Source organism: Cydia strobilella, chromosome 17, assembly GCF_947568885.1.
Source record: "Cydia strobilella chromosome 17, ilCydStro3.1, whole genome shotgun sequence".
NCBI lineage: Eukaryota > Metazoa > Arthropoda > Insecta > Lepidoptera > Tortricidae > Cydia > Cydia strobilella.
The window spans coordinates 8,149,937-8,163,476 of record NC_086057.1 but is presented as its reverse complement, the minus strand read 5'-3'; the positions used below and the strand labels follow the sequence as shown (position 1 = coordinate 8,163,476).

The window sequence follows — 13,540 nt, the reverse complement described above, 5'->3', positions numbered from 1 at the left end:
TAAAATCGGAACACACCTTTGGGTTTATCAGGCTCACTTTATGAAACTGTTTTAAATATAAATGGCAATCAAAACTGGTCTTTGAAACCGTCCATCTTTGCTGTGGAAGACATACGTCCCGTAAGTAAACAAACATCAAAAATGTATTAAGAAGAAAATGAGACAACCGTACATACAAGGTCATAAATAATAATTAAAACTAAAATAAGTAGGTACCTATTCTAGAAAGTTTCTTTCCCTTATGTATCAATACGCAAATTTACCATCCCAAAAATTTACAATTTTAATTAGGATCTTAAAAGCTCGTGATTTTGTGTATAAGTAACAAGAAAACAAAACAATAAGCATCCACTTGCCATATAATACACTCCGTCTAATATACATGGCCATGGCTGACTCGGTGATAAACTATGGAATATCTAGCTATGGCAGAACCCACAAAAGTCACCTACAGCGAATATATAGTTTACAGTTAAGAATCTTAAAATCCATTGTACCACTAAAAATCAAATATAAACATAAACATAATTATGATAACTTATTCCAACATTGTAGAATAATGAATGTGTATGATAAAGTGAAACTAGCGATAGTATTAGAATATAGACATAAATTGGAAAGTCTGAATAGGTATGACAGGCCAACTAACCTTAGAGTACTGTTAAATAAAAAATATTTCAATATACCAAGTAGCAACAACTATTATGGGCAAAGAGTCTGGTCGAGTTATTTGCCACACATCTTAAATAGTCTTCCTAGAGATATAATAGATAATTTAGAAGAGGGTAAGCCCCATAAAATTAAAATCATGATAAAAAAGCACTGCCTGAATATTTAAGTTAACCACATAATTGTTATATATAGCATATTATACGTGTTAAATAAATAAATAGTAATAATATAAATGTAATAGAAATATTAGAATTAAGACCATACTTAGCATACAATCTATTAGAATGTAGATTAGGCTAAGTCTGTAAATAGTCTTTGTAATCTTTCTTGAAATAAACAGTTTAAATTTAAAAAATTTTTTTTTTTTTCACTACGGTTAAGTATAAAATCTAAGCAAATACATTTTCGCGGTGCGTCGTCGCATTGTGTAACTCGCGTTTTGGCCCTTAGAGTTTGGGTCGTCTCAATGTAAGAAAACATTTGTAGGTAAGTAATTAAGTTTCTTTGCAACAGAATCCAGGTAAAAACAAATAGGTAAGTACCTATTTATAAAGCCGTGTAAGGTCCAGGACTAGCTTTGTGAATCCCGCACTCACAGAGACAGATATTTGGGTAAGATACGAGTAGATTGGTAATCTCTATGGAAAATGATTCGAATCAAGGTCTCAAGATTTGCTTGTCATTAGTTTGGCCGTAGGAAGGTATTCTTGCTATCCACCATAATGGTATAAAAAAGGAAGAAAAGTAGTGATATTAAGCAGAATTCAAAGCATTAACACTAGTACATCCTCCTGGAGTTAAATAAATTAAAAAGCCCGACATCCGTATAGGCTTCGCAATCAATTTTAATACAGCCTATCGGTCTGATACGAATTTTAATAAATGACAAAAATTTGATTTACGATATGGTTTCTTCTAACAAAAACGTCACTTTTGACTCCGACAGATCCGATCCATTTCGTATCGAGATCTAATTTTTGACGTTTATTAAAATTAGAATCAGGCAATACTAAAGATACAATCGCCCAAAAACATAATTATCCTACGACAGTCATGTAAAAAAGTCGTGGAACCGCACTTTTTTATTAAGATTGACAATCGGTACCATTTCCTTGTCTATAACAGCAGTAATTGTAGGTTTGAGACTTCGGGCTGATTAGGCGCGTTTAGTTTGCCAACTTTCCGCAAAACTAAACCTTTGTTCACGTTCTGACAGAACAGTTACACATCTTCAAAGACTAATTACACATTTGGGCTCGGCTCCAGGCTTTTAGGACTTAGGGGAATTATAGTTTGAACATTTCACGAGTTTTGGGAAATTTGAACCCTGAACAAAGCTAAGTTTGATAGGAATAATTTCAGTCGCAAATAGAGAATTGATTAGTTTAGCGAACATTCTGAAGAAATGTACTTATTTAATTAAACCATTTTCAAAATTTCTGTACAAAAGACCTTATTTCAGAACTTAATTTTCGGATCTTATAATAAATTGTTCATTCCGGTTGTAGATTTTTTTATATGTGATTGACTCACATACATAACTATATATTTTTTGTAGCCCTGACGCAAAACGAAGTTTGATATGTGAATCTGTGTGTCTTTGTAGCGACGTACGAGTAGCTTCCTAAGGGGTAAATATTAGAGTGCGGCTTGATACAAAGGATTTGTGTTATCCTACCGATTTTAAATAGGTTAGGTAATCCACTGGTTAGGTACCATTTTGCCGGAGTTTTTTTTAAATTTCAAAAGAGTTCTTAATTCTTATGCCCAACATAGATTGCATAATTTAAGTAAACAACAACAAATATTAAATCTGATCTGAGACAACAGTGGTTCGCATAAAAGCATTTAGAAATTGCCGATTTGCGTATGTTTTAATTGGATTTCTGTTGAGTAAACAGTTTGATCGAGTATTGCTTGATAAATAGAACGATGCATTGCACGGATTTGGTACGTAAATAACCATCGAGTCTTGTACATTTGGGCATTATTCGCGAGTATTGAATTAAGAAAATGTTATTACATTTAGATGCTTTAACACACGCATCACTGTTTTACGTCCCACTACTACTGGGCAAATACCTTCTTTAGCTGCATAAGATGTTTGGACACATTTAAGTTATCCCGTAGATGCTGGTAGGTTTCTTCACGTTGGTTTTCTTCACCAAAAAGTATGCTGCTATATGTCAAATATATCAGAAATGTTTCGTAATTTAGTTTACATGATATTTAATGAACGTTTATGTGTTGATATCCTGTAATCTTTCGTATCCCATACTTTTTTCTGATAGTTATCTTCAAAGAGAGTCCATACAGCTTAAACGTTGATAACGAAGAAGTAAAGGGTAGGAAAGGGGAGAATGGACAGTTTGACGAATTTTGCACAGACGAAGCCACGGCCGTCAGGAGCAGAGGCTACTCTAAAAATAAAATAAATATTTTACCTCGGCGCAAGTAACGTGACCTCAGTCCCAGCTGGCGACGTAAGAGTGATCTTCAGGTCCCCCCTCCGGGCCGCGGAGAGGGAAACCTTCGCCTGCACGTGCTCCAAGTAGTTCACCCCTGGACACGCGTTCACGTCCAACTGTAGGACAACGGTTGATGGTAATGCGTTTTAAAAGGATTTATAAAGAGCAACTAAAGTAAATTCTGCTTATACAGGAAAGCCCGTAGGCTGGCAAACGGCAAGCACTTAATCTAAAGCTTCATATGCTATCGGCCAAAGACCAAGAAGAACTTGAAGAAGCAGTATACAACATAGGACCACATCTTTGTAGGAATTCTCGGTACCTACCCCAGTCTCAAAGAATCACCTTTGCTTTCAGTTAAATTGATAAAAATTGTTTAAGAAAGAGAGAGCGAAAACTTCCTGACTTTCTCTCTTACTTGGCTAGACATAGTGCAAGAATAGATGATAATCCGGTCAATTCGAACAACGTGATTTACGTGATAATTACTAGATACGAGAACAACAGCTCATAGATACGTTTTAGTTTACTTCTCAACTAGTTATCTTTTGCAGTTCGATTCGAGAAACCAATTGTCATTTCACGCTACAATTATTGTGACGTTTCGGTTTTCCATTAGATATCCATTGAGTGTCTTAGTAATATATTAAGCAAATTTTAAAGAGATCGTTCAAGAGGACATTCGGAATCGTGGAAATGTCAAATTTGACATGACTTTCTTAAATATCTCGTTATCGTTTCTGTTTCATATCTAGTGGATATTTAGTTAATATCTAGATCATTGTTCGAATGTCTTGTATATGTCACTTCTCATATGTTAACTTTAACCCTTTGTAAACAGAATATTTTATTCTAACCTGTAGCGTCACGCTGGAGCGAGGCGGCACCGCACGCTGCGGTTTGGGCGCGACAAGCTCACAGGTCCGCTGCGGCGGCACGGACCTCCAGCTACGCGCCATTTGGACCTGGATAAAAAGTTCCAGGGTTAAATGTTGCTGTCCTGGGTCAGGAGTCCTGAGAGTTGAGGAGTTAATTATGTAAGGTAAAGTATGTGCTTATAAATTAACGCCTCAACTCCGACTTCGACATGCCAAAAATATTTAGGCGTTTTTGTTTGTCATTCACTTTGTTTAAAATCGAGTGTGCGGTATAGCGACGGTGGGAGGGCGACGTAACTTTCCTACAAAAAAAGTAATTGTGTGGTTTTACGAAAACACGATGCAAGAAAAACTTTTTTTCGGATTGTAGACATTTAAATGAAAATTTTCGGAAAATTATTCGATTTAGGGTATTAAAATTGCGTTTTTAATCTTAACTTTATAATGTAGTTCAGCTACTCAACACGGAATGGCGCTCTAATTAATTATTAATATCGCTTACCCACTTATCATACGCGAGTCAAGGCCTAATGAAACCAGTAAGTATAAGCAAGCTCTCCGATTAGGTACTCATAGGTTGTTAAGGATCTCACGGTCACGTTACACTGGGGTTTTGAGATGTCTTCACGCTTGCGAGTAGCCAACCGTTGGGAATTGTTTGACGGAATCGTGACGTCCATGACGTTCGAAAACAAAAAGTCGTATGTGACTGTAAACTTCCTATATTATGATATGAGTATAACCATTTGCCATTCAGCGTAGAATTTGACATAAAAGAGTTTGACGTATTTACCGTATTTAAGGTTAATAATAAGGTCTACTGTCCTTAAATTTTTGTAATAAATTGCAAGCAAATATCAGCCTTTGTGAATTAATTATTAATATCGCTTACCTACTTATCATACACGAGTCAAGGCCTAAAGAAACCAGTATTGTAACCTTAGTCCGATAATGAAGCTTATTGTAAAGACTATGAACTCTTAAGTACTAGAAATAAAGTAGAATTTTACTAATGCTGTAAGTTTGTAATGCGACATGCTAAAGACGGACCAAAAAATTCGAGGCGCTAGAATAAAAGTTTCACTTTAAAAAATCCAGCCTAGTGCCTAGTGTTATGAGTAACTAGAGTTACTAAGCGGCCTCTCTCCACTCACTCGGCAATTCCCTAGTCCCTTTTATAGGTACCTAAGTAGTATTGGACTAAAGTATACGTACCATGCCCGCAGCGTCCAGCAGCCCGTAGCCGAAAGAGTGTGACACGTTTCTACCAACGCCGTTGACTCGCCACTCGCCGCCGGTGCTCAGACGCTCTGGACGCGCCGTCCGAACCACTGGGGGTTAAAATATTAAAAGGTATAATAAGAAAAGCTCATTATAACTATAAGGTTTCACTAATCGTGACTGCTGTTAATTCGGTAAAATGTTTACACGGCTGTCCAAAAAGAAGCGTATGTTTTACGTTTCCTGCAGTAATGCAATCGACTGTACCGGATTTTTGACATGACAATAATGTCGCGCTGCTATACTGCAGCAGTAATGCTGGTGCAGTCTGAATCCGATTGGTACCTTTTGACACTATAAGAGCATGAATAAAATAAAGGGCGAAAAAAACACACCAAGTCCAGCCTCTTGGGCTTCGTCTGTTTTTCTTTAATGACTTTTATATATGAATCTATTTTAGTTTATAATTTATATATAGTAGTGTAACCACATAAAAACACAAATCAAAAATATTTAATAAAATAATTTGATTTGTTCCCAATAATTGTAAAAATATAAGGTTGTATTAATATCAGTCTTTCTGAGTAGAAAACGTACACTCAAAATTCAATCTAACATAAAATCATTTGCACCTACTACTAAAAATAGGTACCTAATAACAAATAACATCTCATTTTCACTAGGAGGCTTTAAAGCATTATTTTACCTAGATTCTTAATACCTACACTTTAATCCTACAATGGATTACAAACTTTTGTACCAATATTAGTACAAAATCAATATTTATAATAAAGGCAAATAGTCTAGACGGCCTGGCAAATAAACAACCCGAATGAACCGAATAACCTACAAATTCTACCTACTTAAAATAGATAACCAAAAATAATACACACAAATAGATAATACACACAAAAATACCTAGCATATTAAATTGAAAGTCTGAACCGTAGTCAAACGACTACAGTATGTTGAATTTGAGTAGTCTGACTTCAAACAAAAAAAAAAATAGAACACGAAAGAGTTACGGCTTTATGTTTGGGGATGTTCTGTGGTCTAAACACATGACAGTGTGTCAGCCAAATTTGCAAGGCAAAAAGGTGACTCGGCGGCTTCGCCAAATATTACGCAAATTGTTTTCTCTATTTGTGAACCGTATCTAATCTAAAATCGATTTGACGTTGCAATTTGCAAGTGGTTTGCAAGTTGGGGTTATAAATGAATTTGGTAATAACATATTGGATTGACTGTCGATTATTGGTAATACAATCTAACAAATTAAATGTGTAAAAATTTCCCGACGTCTTACTGACCTGACTTGCCTTTCCTCCAGAACTTGTTGATTGTTTGATGACTTCAAAGGGCCACGAGATAAAGGCTTATTAATAATTGGTTGGTTTTCATTTGTATTTTGTGTGAAATAAATTACTGTCATTAGTTTTTATACTGTGGTTCGACCGAGCGCGCTAACTTGGTCCACAGAGTGCCGTAATTCTAATTTTTCGGGTAACTATCGTCCATTTTTAGATATTTTCTACTCCCTCGGTGTTACAAAATACACGTGAAATCTTCTGCTGCAATATTTATGAATTCTGGCAAAATTCCTTAGGTTATTATTTTTTACGTTTATTATATCTAGTACTAACCAACAGTTTCAAGAAGTTTGTGCGTGGCTCTAAAGCATCAGATTTAATCGCAGCCTGATTTGGAAAATGAGGTCGGCCTGTACAAGCGTACAATTTATCATAAGTAAGTAACCTAATATCTACTAATACTAATGACGTAGACACTTCTCAATTTCGGCAGCTAATCGCTGTTGGCGGTAACAGCTACGTCGAACTTCGAATCGTGTGTTGCTACATTCGCCTGAATAAGCTTTATAGTTGTTAGCAGAACGTTATTAAACTACCTAGGTTGCTAGTAACTTTAGTACTTCTTGTTATTAGGAGTTGACAGGTGCGGCTGTATACTAATTTTCGTGGTTGTTTATGTACTTTACTTTTAGTATTTCTTCACTTTTTAAGACGAGGTAGGTTAATGATATAAGATAGTGACTCCGTTCTAAACTCTGTACCTACTAAGTAAATAAACATAACTTTTTTTTATTAGTGTGAACCAATCAAGATGGTGCAAATCTCTGAAACGATGGACGGCACAAAAATAATTCAACTTTTCCTTTATTTTTCAACTCCAAATACATGATTTCTCGTTAAGTCATAACTCATGCTAGACCGGAGCGAGGCCGGGCCGGAGTTTCCGGCGCTTCGTTTTCTATGGACAGCACCACGTGGTCACCGATCAGCCATCATTGAAAATGACATGTGGGATGTCTCGGCCCGGGCACGGCCCGGTCTAGCGTGAGTCATCCTTAAGCAGGGTCTGACCTGTTCATTCTTTCAGTGCCATCATATTTTACAAGTTAACTGGGTAAATAAATTAAAATAAATTATAGGTATAAACAATCTTTAGTAGGCAACACTAACGTGCACGGTACGTAAAAAACTTCTCGACTAAGGGCCCAGTTTTTCCTTCTTATTCTAGCAATTTTTCTAAACTTAGAAAACGTATAGCGAAAGTTGCTGAAAGGTGTGCAAACTAACTTTGTTTTCCTCTAACTAGTGAAGTTTATATGAAAATCTTGGGTGGTCTTCTTTGAAGAAAATTAATAATTCACTTGCACCGCCTTTCGTTACACATTACTTGAGATGGCTGAAGCTAGACGTACTTTAGTTTGTAGCAGGTTTACTTTGAAACACGGTTCCAGATTACACGTTGTGTAGGTAGGTAAAATAAATACAGGATTAGTTTCCTAATGAGGTAAGATTGCAGCGTTTTATAAAATTTTCAAACTTGGTAATGAAATATTATCTACGACTATAAAGTTAACTTATAATTTAAGCCGCCGGCCGCCTTTACAGTTTTGTTGACAGCACAAGTGACAAAATGTAACACCATTTGTAAAGATATAAATAAGCTAGAAGACGGTTGTTGTCTTCTGTATAACGAAACCGTCTCTCACTTGATTCGAATCAAAATGAGATGAATTCTGTCGACTTTGAGCCCTACTTGAGGGATGGCAAAAGATCTGTTTCCAGGCTGGTGTTTATGCAACCTGTGGCAAGTCAGTTAATCTGTTAAATCCTGACATTTCTTGTCGACGTTTTGCAGTGTTGATAGAGCGGACTTCAAATTATCCTTGTTTTCTTACCGATATGCTGCATATCCCTCCACGTTAGTTCGCGGTTAGCTTGGAGCGCGAGCGCGCAGATGCCGGCCGCGAGCGGCGCGGACGCCGACGTGCCCGTGTGGCCCGCGGTACATGAATGGTGCAAGTCCGTTGTTACTACCTTTAAACAAAGAGGATTTATTATTATTATAGTATTTTACATGAGTCAAACACAAACTTAAGTTATATTTACTTTAATATAAAAACTTACTTAACTTTAATACTTTTTACTTTAATATTAGTTGTGCCTAACACTCAATGGACCTCCTGATATTAACAAATGAATAGGTATAATTACATTTTCATTGCTGTACCCAAGGTTAAGAACCGACCAGAGTCGGGAGTAGACTGCGTGCCATCGAACAAGTTGGGCCGACCGAGACAATTGCCGTCGCGATGTCCGTCGCCTTCCGACAGTGTCCGAACGCCTAACGGAGTCGATATGACACTTGGCTAAAGCCAAGGACAACCTGGTGGTGCATCTGAGATTTACCGTCTGGTGAAATCTAACAACCTAAGTTTCAAATTTCTACAACATCCAGTAGGTACCCATCGACGTCGCGCCTATGTGAATCATACCTTACTAATGTTTCGCTCGAGTCGGCCAGCCGCTCTCTTCTTAAGCAATTGGAACGAAACCTGTATCTTTTGTGCGGGCAACGCTCCGCTGATTGCATCCCCCGCCCGTTTGTTACAGACGGACTAACAGAAAAAAACCTGCACGTATACGGCTATCCGGTATTCGAGGTGCACGTACTAAAACTGCAATGAGAGTTTTCGGCTTTTAGGTGCGCCTAGCGGAAACTATTAAATATAAGTGAAAATGGTGTAATAGGTATACGGCTCAAATTAAGTCAAGGCCACTGAATATCGGTGAAGTGACAATCAGGTTAATCATGGAAATGAAATTATGCTTATTTCGCTAACTCTAATCACCGTTCTCCTTAATCACGTCTAACTCATTTACCTACACTAAATATTAACCGGATATTAGTGAAAAAGTTACCGCAGAACGCACTCTGGTCTTATAAGTATTTCCTCAAAATGTGTTGTCATTATATCCTCATCAGTCTTCAGCAATTCTTATTTTAAGTCTAAAATACCTAAGATACAAGTATTAATGAAATAAAACTATGAAAACGGATTATATCGCGTATATTGAATTTATAATACATCCCGACGTTTCGAACCCTTTACAGCGTCCGTGGTCAATATACGCGATATAATCCGTTTTCATAGTTTTATTTCATGAGTAAATATCGCGGTAACCGGAGACAATACAACAACAAGTATTAAGTTACTTAGTTTAAGTATTGATGCAAAATATGCTATAGCCAGTTACAATTTTTGCATACAAGATCTTCAAATTGTACATTTATAGTATTTAAGTAACTATTTAAAAGCGTCTTATGATTAATTTTAGTTTTTGGTATTTTTCAATGAAATAAATTTTATCTTATCTTATCTTATCTTTAATATATCTTATCTTCAAAATTCCCCCCCCATGGTTATTAACGACACAAACTCAATTTCATTACCTCGCCCGGGCCATTCATCAAACAGATACATTATTGTGTCGTTTTACTCTGAATTTCATTTATAAAACACCCTACTTTGTTCCGTTTGTTATCTTTGGCTGCGATAGTTTTTATGCTGAGGTTTTTGCTTTAATGGACGTTGTTTATTGAGCTGGTTGAAACAGTTATTTATCTCGTTTTGTTTGCACTGGGCTCCCAGTTATACGATCTTTGTAATGAAGTTGCAGTTTTAATCCCATTTAAGTAATTGAATTATATCTTTGTCAACAAAACTAGTTTTTAGGTGTCTGGACGTCTTTGTGCTGCAAATATGTCAAAAAGACTCTTGTAGAAAATTATATAATTATCATAATAATCAGATGATAATCAAGACAATTAAAGTGTTAATATCTAGATTAACTAAAAAAATCGGACAAGTGCGAGTCGGACTCGCAAACCGAGAATTCGAGTGGTACACAATAAGACAACAGTTGTTTTTATTTTACTTCGAGAGGGGAAGCTGTGTGTTCCAGGACATGTACATATCGCAGTTGAAGAAGAGGATGCGTAGGATGTTGATGTTGAAAAGAAAGATAATGATAATAGTCAAATCTTACTTACCTGTTTTTCATTTAGCGCGCCACTACTATACGTGGCAGCCAGCGTAGAACTGCACATCTCAGAGTACCATGGCACCTCCCCTCGCTCTGTCGCGGAAGAGATGGAAAGAGTCCAAATGGAGTTGGTGTAGCCATCGCAGTTGCAGTTGTCGTGTTCGCGCCCGCCGTTGCCGGAGGCCCACACGAAGATGGAACCTTTCCCGCTGCGACCCTGAGGAACATGATTGCTTTAGTATTTTTTGTCAGGTCTAATAAATAACAAAATCTAATACACAAGACTCGAGTCTCTCTTTGATTCACTTCGAGTTAACCTTTTAGTAACTGAGAAAGGTCGACAATGACATTAAGGCTAATTGCTGTATTCTCTGTTTCCTTTTATTGAGGTATGCAATAAATAGTAGGTACAGACCATCAGACATGACAGACAAAAAAATAATACAATTATACAAATAATACATGAGTCTCTGTAATTTCGATCACTGCAATTCTTGTTTAACAGCGTCATTGTATACCTACCTATTAAAAAAAACATGGTTTTAGCATTTTTCCACGGAAACGTGTAAAATTTCACCGTGTTCTTTAATTTGAGATTAAAAACGCGGCGAGCGTGCTTTGTAATCAAGCAGTGTCCCTAGCTATTGGGCCAATCGATAGCAAGGAATGTAATTAACCTTTTAATACAAAAGCGATCAGACATGGCCCGCATTTCGTGACGATGCCGAGAATAAATTAACTATCACACAGTTTTAAGCATATACTTAGTTCGGGCATTGATTCTAATACGATCGTTGCTCATTGTACAATGTAAACATAGACTAAATTGATAATAAGTAAAGAAATACAAGGGTTCGCTTCAGCAGCTTAAATAACAGATTAGCAAGAAAAAACACGAAGCATTCCTAGCGATAAACGAAAGAAAATATACGATAAAAATTCCCGCGAGTTACGCTTATGCGACATTTTTCTTTACAAAAATATAAAATTTAAGTATACGCATAATTTGAGTAGTGAGTTGAGACGCTTGCAAAAATTCGTCCCCCGCAGCTATTAGACGTAAAGTAAAATTAAGTTTCCTTGCAATAAAGCTAGGCCTCGAGCCAGCGAAGATAATCATGAAAAAGTACGGCGAGGAGAGCTTAAACGAGGTTTCGGTGTAAACAAGGAACGAGACGTTTAAGTTGAAGAAGGAAACAAGATTAAGGGTGAACTTGGGTAGTTTGTGATAAAAGAAAAGAAAAAAGCCAGTTTAATACCAGAAAATAGGCTAGTTTATAAATTTTATGTTCAATAATAGGTAAGCGATTTATAAAACAGTAAATGAAAACACATTGTTTAAATGCTATCTTGCTAACTAAAGCTTTAAAACAACTACAAAGTTCATAAAACATGTTATGGTTGGAGAGCCGGCAGTAAAGTTTCGAACCAACGTGATACCGCGATGAGATGCACAATGGTTTCCCATAAAACTGATGCTAAGTCCGAATTTGATAGTCTGCCACGGCGGAACTAGCCGAAAGTACAAAAAAAATAGCCACTTCCGGTGCGAAAAAGGGGGGGTCATTTAACCCATCTGATACTGCAATAAAAGCTATGGCATCAGTTAGAAATTTACTGGTAGATACAGAAAAGCGAAATCTGCCAGTATGATTCCTGCCGGAAGTGCTTGGCATACGCTCTCAAAGGTGACCATCAGGACCCCTAAATTAACCCATCTGATACCAGCATGAAACCAATTCCAGTCGGTAGATATAAACCTTCTCTTCAGGAATATATAAGTCTGCCAGGGCGCTTTCAGCCGAAACACCTTGACATACGAGATTATGTGGCGCAACATCCGTGGTAACCGTATAACCCGTATTTTGGAATTGTACATATTACGGACATTTCAAATACTGCAGGCTTATTAATTTATTACTCTATGCTTATATTTGTATATTATTACGTTATTAATAACACATATTTATAATAAATTAAGTTCAAATAAATTAAATAATGTGATTGATATGATTAATAGTCATTGAATTAGCTATATGAATCGTTTGTCTTTGTCTGTCATTTTGACTTATGTATTTGTAAGAAAATGATAAAACATAATTTAACTAATTCAGGCTCGTAAAGTTTTACGAATAAGGGGGTATTAGTATTCATAGCTAAATCAGGCTTGTAATGCGACATAAAATGATTTTTGGTGGTTTCTTTTACGCTTGAGGCGTTTTTTCACCTATTTGGTGTATCTAATCACTATCTTATGTAGGGGAGAGAGGGGCAAGACGAGTAACACGGGGTAGCGGCTTTATATGGCGACACGACTGACCAACCATCAGAATCCCGTTAACGCATGACGATGCGTCGCCATCATAGCAATCAGTTCGCACAGTGGCCGGCTAGACAAATGGTGTCGTTAATTATTTATTTGCAAAAAAACTGTTTTTGCCATATTCCTTGTTATTTTTAGGGTTCCGTACCCAAAGGGTAAAAACGGGACCCTATAACTAAGATTCCGCTTTCTTTCTGTCTGTCTGTCTGTCCGTCTGTCACCAGGCTGTATCTCATCAACCGTGATAGCTAGACAGATGAAATTTTCACAGATGATGTATTTCTGTTGCCGTTATAACAAACTATAACTAATTGTTTATAACACCTGTATTCATTACCTGTAATGCACAATTGATAAATAAATGATTCTAAAAACATAATAAAATAAATATTTAAGTGGGGTTCCCATACAAAAAACGTGACTTTTTTGCCATTTTTTGCGTAATGGTATTATGGTACGGAACCTTACGTGCGCGAGTCCGACTCGCACTTGGCCGGTTTTTGTGTTTTATTTGGTTTGCGTTTGTTTCCTTATTATCACCAGCACATATATACTGTTAATTTATTCCTATGGCCCAGCAATCACGCCAACAGCTAAGGACTTGTTTGGTTTCAAGTACGGTTT

The 13,540-nt window shown here is 36.7% G+C and overlaps 1 protein-coding gene across 1 annotated transcript in view; it reads right to left on the bottom strand.

The window, feature by feature from the left end:
- LOC134748994 (furin-like protease 1) overlaps window positions 1-13,540 on the bottom strand; it is a 318,696-nt gene that overhangs the window by 22,443 nt on the left and 282,713 nt on the right. The window contains exons 8-12 of the mRNA XM_063683878.1: window positions 10,601-10,810; window positions 8,445-8,583; window positions 5,234-5,349; window positions 3,998-4,105; window positions 3,117-3,256 (exon numbers count right to left, since the gene is read on the bottom strand). Coding sequence (XP_063539948.1) covers window positions 3,117-3,256; window positions 3,998-4,105; window positions 5,234-5,349; window positions 8,445-8,583; window positions 10,601-10,810 — 713 coding nt within the window. The remainder of the gene's footprint in view (window positions 1-3,116; window positions 3,257-3,997; window positions 4,106-5,233; window positions 5,350-8,444; window positions 8,584-10,600; window positions 10,811-13,540) is intronic.